Source organism: Capricornis sumatraensis, chromosome 11 (genome assembly GCF_032405125.1).
Source record: "Capricornis sumatraensis isolate serow.1 chromosome 11, serow.2, whole genome shotgun sequence".
NCBI classification, from domain to species: domain Eukaryota; kingdom Metazoa; phylum Chordata; class Mammalia; order Artiodactyla; family Bovidae; genus Capricornis; species Capricornis sumatraensis.
The window spans coordinates 66,701,293-66,711,007 of NC_091079.1; the positions used below are offsets into that span (position 1 = coordinate 66,701,293).

The following is a 9,715-nucleotide window of genomic DNA, read 5'->3' on the forward strand; positions in this document are numbered from 1 at the left end:
CCCCAAGCCAGCAAAGCTCAAAGTTTGAGGGCAAGCAAAATTTCTGAGTGGGTTATAAAACATAATAGTAAGAGGAAGTACTTCAACTTCCATTTTTTAATTTCTGGACCCATATATTCTAGCTATGGAAGTGACACACCATATGTCGACCTCTGGTTCAAATCTTATACTGGGTCTTGTAAGATATTCTTCTAAGAGAATATCCATCCTTTCAAGGTGTTGTCTCCAAAATAGCATTACTTACATAACGACATATTAGAGCAAGACCATTTAATACCACAAATTCCTTGATCAGAAGTAGTGTTGACAGAGCACCATGTTGGCAAATAAGGCATTTTGTTAAGCTGTCCTGACATAAGCATAATGGGAAAGAAAAGAAGATTCATATACAGAATAGGCTCTATTCCATTAAGGATAAATTTCTATTCTGTCCATGATGGAAAGGATCCAGTGTAATCAACCTGCCACCAGGTAGCTGTGACTGGTTCCTTTTAGAAATGGCTGTAGCGCTTTGAAAATACAGGGAATACAGAATCTGAAGTCTGGCAAACTTCAGAGAATGCAAAAGCATGTGTATTTTACCCCCAACAACGCAAGTTGCTATCTTTTAAAGAGGTTCTTAACATTTTCTTTTCCAAACCACAAAATGGATTACATGTGCATACTCCTACAGCCCACCACTTCCTTCTCTAATTTGCACACAGAAATAAGGCAAGTAGCACTAGCAATTTTCAGGTGGTGGCAATGGGTAATATTCATTGAAGAACTAGTACAAAGATATGAGATCCTTTTGTTACATTTAGAGTAAATTTTGCCAAGAAAAAATACATGACTAATCAAAGTTTTAAGATATTAAATGTTTTATAACGCATTGTACTTTTTATATTTTAAAAATTACTATTTTATGAAAATGACTTGACTTTCTCAGCTCACCAGTTCTATTAATAGGCAATCAGATAGTACTGATTAAATATAAAGCTTGTTAAAAAGAAAAATACCTAAAATTTATCCATTTGAGAACGTTGAAACGAGTATCATGAGTATATGTTTCACTCGCTTTATCACTTTGTCTACATTTAGTAATCTCAACTCTTGTCATTACTGACAAATGTTTTCTCCTCACAAAACTATAGAACTATACTCACCTTTTTCTAGTACTTTTGCTTTCCTTTTTAAAAAAATGTGCCTACATAAACAATTTAAAACAGAATCATGAAATGACAACAGAAAACACTCACCTGGCTTGAGAGGTAATGCAGCCTATGCGGTGCTCCTGGTGTAAAGCTAAAATTCCACTTTCCATCAAAAAAGCATCTCTGAATTCAACTGAGAATATTTCTATAGGAATAAATTTGAATTGTCTCGTATTTTTTAAAACTCATTTATTTTAGCCATAAATAAGAACTTATTCATGAAGTACTTCATACATGATCATGATATTATAAGGATACAGATTAGAACCACTATTTGAAGGTATCACAGACTCTCAAAGTCAGGAACTACTGATCAATGTAAGAACTTTATACTTCAATCTTACAGTGTAAAAAACATTTAAATTTTGGCCTGATTGATGACTGAAACAATTTGGGAGGGGCCTAAAAAAGAAAAGTCAGATTATTCAATTCCTAATTGAACTATTTAGACATTTTAAAAACAATATTTAAAGCCAATCTGAGAAAGTATTATTCCAAGAGTGGAAGAGAATTCTTGCCATTGAAGTTAACATGTATACCTGAAAGAAAATCATCCTCTCCACTGGACAAATGGAACTCAGAATGAGTAAAGGATTTTTCCCCCTAGGGTCTTATAAACAATTAAGGATAGAGAATTCTTTATCTTGCTAGATTATTGGTACAATAAATATAAGTTTAGACACACTGGTTGAGCCTCAAAAAATGTACCTCCTGCACACTCTATGCTCCACCACAGAAGAAGAAACCAAGAAGGAAGAATCTAGGCTACAGAATAGATTCTCTGGATAAGGACAAGAAATACCTAGGTTGTAACTGAGGAATATACCTGGCAGAAAATGTTTCCACATTGGAGGTCAGAGAGCTGGCTCCAGAAGTATCACCAGGGGAAAGAAATTACCTGATATTATGGTTTTTCCAGTAGTCATATATACACATTAGAGTTGGACCATAAAGAAGCTGAGCACCAAAGAACTACACCCGTGGTAGATTCATGTTGATGTATGGCAAAACCAATACAATATTGTAATTAGCCTCTAACTTAAGTAAATACATTTATATTTTTTTAAAAAAGATACTTTCTAATCATGGTGCCGGAAAAGACTCTTCAGAGTCTGTTGGACTGCAAGGAGATCAAACCAGTCAATCCTAAAGGAAATCAACTCTGAATATTCATTGGAAGGACTGATGCTGAAGTTGAAGCTCCAATACTTTGGCCACCTGATGAGAAGAGTCAATTCACTGGAAAAGACCCTGACGCTGGGAAAGATCTAAGGCAAAAGAAGGGGGAGGCAGAGCGTGAGATGATCAGATAGCATCACGGACTCAATGGACACCAATTTGAGCAAATTCCAGGACATAGTGAAGGGCAGAAGAGTCTGGTGTACTGCATGCAGTCCATGGGGTTGCAAAGAGTCAGACATGACTTAGCAACTGAACAACAACAATCATATAGAAAATTATGAGCTCCTTTCCAGAATTACTGAATATGGCAAGATCAAGTCAGATGCTAGAAGCAAATGAGCCCATTATTAACTTCTGAAACAACAAAAAAAGTAATATAAGAAATAAAGTCAGCCACAGCATGCTACTTGGTTCAGTAGTAAATTAATTTGATAGGCTTCATAATGAAAATACTGAATTTGGGATGTAAAAATACTAAAATATTAATATATTAGAAAAATGGTGAAGTAAAATAAGCAAAATTTTCACTCTTTCGAGTAGAAAGTTAATAAATAATCAGCAGATCAAAAGATAGCAACATATTCATATTATTTGGAAACATAAAGGTAAATTCTACAGCCACTATATAAGTTGCAAGAGTAAGTTTCTTCTGTGAACATGAAAGAAGGATGAGAAGGATTACCTCTTTTTTAGTCACAAGCATTTTGGTACTATAAGGTATTTTTAAACCATCTCCACATAATGTTGGAGGGTGGGGGATAGCACTAAGACAGAAAAAGATTAACAATTTTACATTTAAAAAAAAACCCTCTAAGTTCTATAAGAAAAGTAAACATGATTTCATCTAAATACATCCATTGGTTTTAAAAAAATAATTTTATAAAGGCTCAATATTCATTTATAAAAATAAGTACTTTCAGTTTCTAAAAGAAATTTATTTTCATATTTGAAAGTCTTTAAAAGTAACCAAAGGACTTATTACCCTTCTGCATTCTGCTTTTCAGAAAGTACTTTGGAGGTAGATCTGTTTCGGATTCTTTTTCTTTTCCTTTTCTTTTCTGAGGCAGATGAGTTCGTATCCTGTGTTTTTTTCTTTTTCTTCAAACAGCTAAGAGGATTGGGGCCACTTACTTTCTTGCGCTTTTTTCTTCTTCTCTGTTCTGGGTCTTTTACTAAACCCTGTTCCTCTTTGAGTTGCTTGATACTCTGTTTCTCATGCACTGAGACAAGCTGACCAGACTCTACTGCTTTAACAAATGCAATCGTTTTGGGAGAAGGTTTGTCCAAGACTATAGTGTTCTGAATAATAAATATGAGAGGAATTCCAGGCTTTTTCTTTACTTTCATAGACAAATTCTGATCCTATTAAAGAGAAAAATAGAATTATTTAGTTCAAATATAATAATTAGATACCTTAAATAGATTTCTAAGAACTTAAAGAAGACTATACTAAAAATAAAAGATCATTGGTTTTACTTTCCAAGTCAGTATGCTTTACTAACGGTAGTATATTTTATGACAAAGGAAGAAAAACATAAAAAGTGAGCACAGTTAAGCGTCAACAATGTGAACTGGAATTAACAATGTTCTATACTGATCAATATTCTAAGACCACTAATTTTCTAGGACCTCAAAATAAAAACTAATGGAAAGGTAAATATGTTAGGCGATATCCATTATTCCTACTCTGATACATGTTTCAAGAATGCTCACAGAGATCGCAAAAATAGAAATAAAGTAGGAGCTAGCTGACTCAGATTCTTCACTCAGCTCTGCTTCTGTGTAATTTTAATATTCCACAAGCATATTTAAGGAAATCTGTACATCTGTGAACTTATTAATATTCACCCAGAGAGTCTCTCCTCCCCTGCATCCCAGTCTTTAAAAGCCTGAAAGAGTTCCATGCTGGTGGTACGGTCTCAAATAATATGAAATACAACTTTCTGAATAAATGTATTCATATGTAATACATATGAAACATGAAAAAACATGTATAAACATAAAACATAAAATCTTTGCTCTACTTACTTTCAAGAGCCCTAAAACATATCATCACCTCTATGTCAATAATTTTTTATTTAAAAAAAGGATATTTCAGTAATGAAGAAGAAAATCATTATGTTTAATCCATCTAATTTTTTCTAATGACAAATAGCTCCACATAAAGTATAAACAGGGATGATTAAAATTGACTCTGGTTTTAAAATTGGTGTCACCTGTGTTGCCAGGAAATAATGGTGAGGATTTCCATCTTCCACCATGGAAAGCAGACATTCTGATCCACTCACTGCATTCTTGAAATGGGCACAATTTCGAACCTGGCATTTTTGGGCAATCAGCTTTGCCCCATATAAGCCCTTTCCCAATGTTTCCAACTCTTTTAACACACATCTGGAAAGTAAAATGTTATTAGCAGCTCACAATTATAACAGCTGCATATCAGTTATTCACATAAAGCAAATATAAAACAATCTCAGTTCTTTTTCAAAAACTACAAGCCATACAGTAACCATTTCACTCGCAAAAGACCTGGAAAAATGCATACACCAAGTAGAACGAACTTAATGAATAGCTGAAATGTACTGAGCATTTATCATGTGCAGGCAGCACGCTAACTGCTCTTGACATAAATTCTCCCTTATCTCAAAACAGCCCTGCAAAGTTGGGCAGCTTACTTTAAAATTATCCTTATTTTAGAAAAAGCTCATTCTGGGAGATTTCAAGTAACATGCCCAAATTCAAACAACTAAAAGTGGTAGAGTGAAATGTGAATCTAAGTAGTTTGACAAATAGATGCCCCAAACAGAGTGCTACAGGCTTCTGTTTCAAGTACAAATCGATACACCTTTAAAGTATTTTCAGCTCAGAAAAGTAAACATTCTCAACTCACCAGCTTGTTTAAAGGCAATCACAACTTTCTTTCACTTTGCATTTTCATATTAAGGTACTGTTTTCCAAAGTATTACCAATGTGTGTGTGCTCAGGTGCTCAGTCGTGTCCAACTCTGAAACCCCGTGGACTATAGCTCACCAAGCTCCTGTGTCCATGGAATTTTCCAGGCAAAAATACTGGAGTGGGTTGCCATTTCCTACTTCAGAGGATCTTCCTGACCCAGAGATTGAACCTGCATCTCCTGCATTGGCAGACGGATTCTTTACAACTTTACCACCTGAGAAGCCTAATTTCTCATCCACAAATCTGATCCTCTTACAGAGGAGTCAAATATTAGCATTTTAATCAGATCCCCAGATACTTCCTCTATCCCACTTAAAAATTATGACAAATACTGAGTCAAAAGGTTCTTCAACCTGAGCCAACCCTTGCCTGTTTCTACCTTGCCTCATCCCCTTTATCATCCCATTAGTTTATGTGTTTGAAAAGATTTTGCTTTCTACAGTTACCCATTTTGAATGCTATTCTGAATTTCAGGACTAAATTGCCAAACATTTACTGAATATTTCCCAAGGATGGCCTGCCATCAGCTCTTCATCAAATTCACTATGTCTAAAATCAAACTACTTTCCTGTCTCCAAACTTATCCAGGGCTTGCTAATGCTTTGAATTTATTATCTTCTCAGATACCTTGTTTAGAAATCCGAAGTCCTATTTGATCTTTGTTTTCTCACTCCCACCTCTACCCTGCCCCATAGATGGGTAGTTCTATCTCAGCTTGGTATTTACTTCTGTGACATCTCTTTGTAAAACCCTGGGGTTCCTGCCTTTCCTCTCTCTCATTATTTGACTAGACAACCAAAAAATGGGTTTACCTGTCTTCATTCTCTTGCTTCTCCAACTCACCCCTTACATAGCTGCAGTTATCTTTTCTAGGAGACATTTATCATGTCTGATAGCATTTACCTCTTGACACACACCAAGAATTAACAGAACAATATGCTTTAAAATAACCTATCAGTAAGGTTAAGGGTGGGTGGGGGAAATAAATGAGTAAGAATAGTCATGTCAATAACTGCAAAAGCTGAATGATAGATATTTTGTGATGCTATTCTATTTTTGTGCATGAAATATTCCAAAAGTTCAGAAGCTAAATTCTTTATGGGGAAAAACGCAGCAAAATATAATTTCACCCACTACTTCTCAAACATATGTATATTACAGACTGTATTAAAAATGTTAATATTTATGACAGACAGAGCTAAATGGACAAGGCTTGCAGACAGAAGAAATCAACTCTGGAGCACAAGCCATCAGGATCTGTCAGTCCTGAAGGTAAAGGGGATCAAAAATTAAGGATATCTATGTCCCATCTGAAGCTCTCTAACTGGATGAAATCTATATGAAGTTCTGAATACAGAAAGCTGTTTATGGAGTACTATTAGGTGAGAAAGGCAAGCCATTAATATCATATGCAGAGTAAGAGCCTATTCTTATGTGTGTGTGTGCAAAGAACTGGATGAATGACAGTAGTAAGTCATTGGTGTGGTCTTACGGTCATTTAAATTTTCTTTTTTCACTTTTTAAAGGAAATATTCTACAAAGAAAAAAAAACTACTAAGTTTATGAATAGTAGTTCTTTGTTATGCAGCCTCTATCTATCTTCTTCCCAGCTTCTTTCCTGAGTATACACTGTGCTCTAACCTCTTTCCCTTGCATTTCACAACTCCACTCCTTCGTTCAAGAGTTCTACAAGGGATCTTTCACTCAAAAAATGTCCTTCCCTTCAGAACTGAACTGTGACTGAGCTCAAGTCACTTCCTCTATGAAACCTTCCTTGATTCCATCCTCCCTCTAAACAACCCCACATGGTTTCATCTTATATGTTCCCACACTTTGAGGAAACGGGGAAACTACACTTGGAGTCAAACATATCAATTAGCGGTTGATTTATGCAACTCACTCCAGTATTCTTGCCTGGAGAATCTCACGGACAGAGGAGCCTGGGAGGATACAGTCCATAGCGTTGCACAGAGTCAGACAGGATTGAACGACTAACATTTTATGCACAATGCTGGCCATTCGGTTTGGGAGATCATCCTGCTCATCCAGTTATCCTCTGGCTAGAGCAGTGCCTGGCATATGGTTGGTGCTCAAAAAAGGCAGCTGAATAAACAGAGGACCTTGCACAGAGTTCTTAACATCGAGTCTGGCCTTATCTTTCTGGGAATCGAAGATCTTACAGCATGAGGCAGCTGTGAAGCTTGAAAAATTCTTAAACTGGGAAAAGCTTTGCAAACAACCAGCAACCACTTCGAGAAGATAGGTTTTGAGATACCAATAAACGATCCCCAAATACTATATCTCGTCAGACTTCTACAGCAAATTTATAAGTAGTTACGAGCTTTTTTTTTTAAACAGATGAGTAATTCTAGGCTCGAGAGAGATTAAATAACTTGCCGGAAACTGGTAGCACTGCGGGTGGAAGCCAGGTTGGAATGCAAAGGACATGCGCTTGTCCTCCAGACTAACGACAAGCAAATACTACCACGATAGTACCGTCTGTCTACCCGGTAGATACTCGCCTACCCTCCTCCGCGGCCCGGCTGAACGGTCAACTCCTACTTGGGAACGGGGGGGGCGCTCTGCCCCTCCACGGCTCGCACTGGATGCCTGCGAGCTGCCGCCCCGCTGCTACCGCACCCGTGGGTCCCCCGCGCCTCCACCCGGACAGGCCAGGCCCACCTGGTGGTGCATAGCTGAGTCTCCGCCATGAGGTAGCGCGGCAACTGCTCTCGCAGCTGGATGCGGCCCCGTAGCGCCGCCTGACAGAAAGTGCCGTCCAGCAGTATCTGGTATGGCTCGCGGACTCCAAAATTATTGCGGAAGAAGCCAAGATGCTTCTTGGCATGTTTCTGCCTGGTGATCTTCATGCCTTGCTTCACAGACCCAGGCCACCCGACTAGGAGGCAGCTTCGAACCAATAAACTATCCCACTACCGGCAATGTCCGTTTCCCCGGAAACAAACAGCCTTGGCCCCGGAAGCAAACGCCCCCATCTGTCGCCCCGATTTACGTCACACCCAGTCGAGCGCGCGCTTCACCGTGGTACCCGCGCTCTAAGGGGCACGCCCTCGGAGGCGGAGCTTGAGCTTAAGCGGGAAAACAGCTAGGCGTGTGATTAGGAGCGTGCATGCGCAGTCAAGGATCAGACTAAAACTACTGCTCGCTGGTGGCGCTAGTGTTAAAGAACGTGCCTGCCATGTAGGTGAATGCTAAAGGTCGTCGGTTCAATCCCTGGGTCGGGAAGATCCCCTGGAAGAGGGCATGGCAACCCACTTCAGTTTCTCAAGAATTTGCCTTGAGAATCCCATGGACAGAGGAGCCTGGTGGTGGGCTACAGTCCATAGGGTCGCAAAGAGTCGATCACGACTGAAGCGATTTGGCACGCGCCTGAAATCACACATACACACAGCCTCTTGCGTATTACCTGGCACAGCAGCACACACACACACACACACACACACACACACACAGCCTCTTGCCTGTTACCTGGCACAGCAGCTGAAAAATTGACGTTATAATAATCAGTGAAAATGTTGAGAAGTAATATGTCCTAGGCACTGTTCTAGATAAGTTACCTTATATTTCCTCCTTTAATGTTCAGTTCAGTTCAGTCGCTTAGTTGTGTCCAACTCTTTGCAACCCTATGAATCGCAGCATGCCAGGCCTCCCTGTCCATCACCAACTCCCGGAGTCCACCCAAACTTCTGTGCATCCAGTTGGTGAGGCCATCTAGCCATCTCATCCTCTGTCATCCCCTTCTCCTGCCCTCAATCTTTCCCAGCATCAGGATCTTTTCCAATAAGTCAACTCTTCACATGAGGTGGCCAAAGTATTGGAGCTTCAGCCTCAGCATCAGTCCTTCCAATGAACACCCAGGACTGATCTCCTTTAGGATGGACTGGTTGGATCTCCTTGAAGTCCAGGGCCTCTCAAGAGTCTTCTCCAATACCACAGTTCAAAAGCATCAATTCTTCAGCGCTCAGCCTTCTTCACAGTCCAACTCTCACATCCATACATGACCACTGGAAAAACCATAGCCTTGACTAGATGGACCTTTGTTGGCAAAGTAATGTCTCTGCTTTTGAATATGCTATCTAGGTTGGTCATAACTTTCCTTCCAAGGATTAAGTGTCTTTTAATTTCCTGGCTGCAATCACCATCTGCAGTGATTTTGGAGCCCAGAAAAATAAAGTCTGACACTATTTCCACTGTTTCCCTCTCTGTTTCCCATGAAGTGATGGGACCAGATGCCATGATCTTAGTTTTCTGAATGTTTAGCTTTAAGCCAACTTTTTCACTCTCCTCTTTCACTTTCATCAAGAGGCTTTTAAGTTCCTCTTCACTTTCTGCCATAAGGGTGGTGTCATTTGGATATCTGAGGT

At 39.0% G+C, this 9,715-nt stretch overlaps 1 protein-coding gene across 1 annotated transcript; it reads right to left on the reverse strand.

Annotated features, from left to right (window-relative positions):
• Nucleotides 1–3,270: 3,270 nt before the first annotated feature.
• On the reverse strand, nucleotides 3,271–8,249 carry UTP23 (UTP23 small subunit processome component). The gene is made up of 3 exons (XM_068983863.1): nucleotides 8,013–8,249; nucleotides 4,592–4,766; nucleotides 3,271–3,737 (listed from the first exon to the last, which is right to left on the reverse strand). The coding sequence occupies exons 1-3, from the start codon at nucleotides 8,198–8,200 to the stop codon at nucleotides 3,354–3,356; spliced, it is 747 nt and encodes a 248-aa protein (XP_068839964.1). The 5' UTR covers nucleotides 8,201–8,249; the 3' UTR covers nucleotides 3,271–3,353.
• Between the last annotated feature and the right edge of the window lie 1,466 nt (nucleotides 8,250–9,715).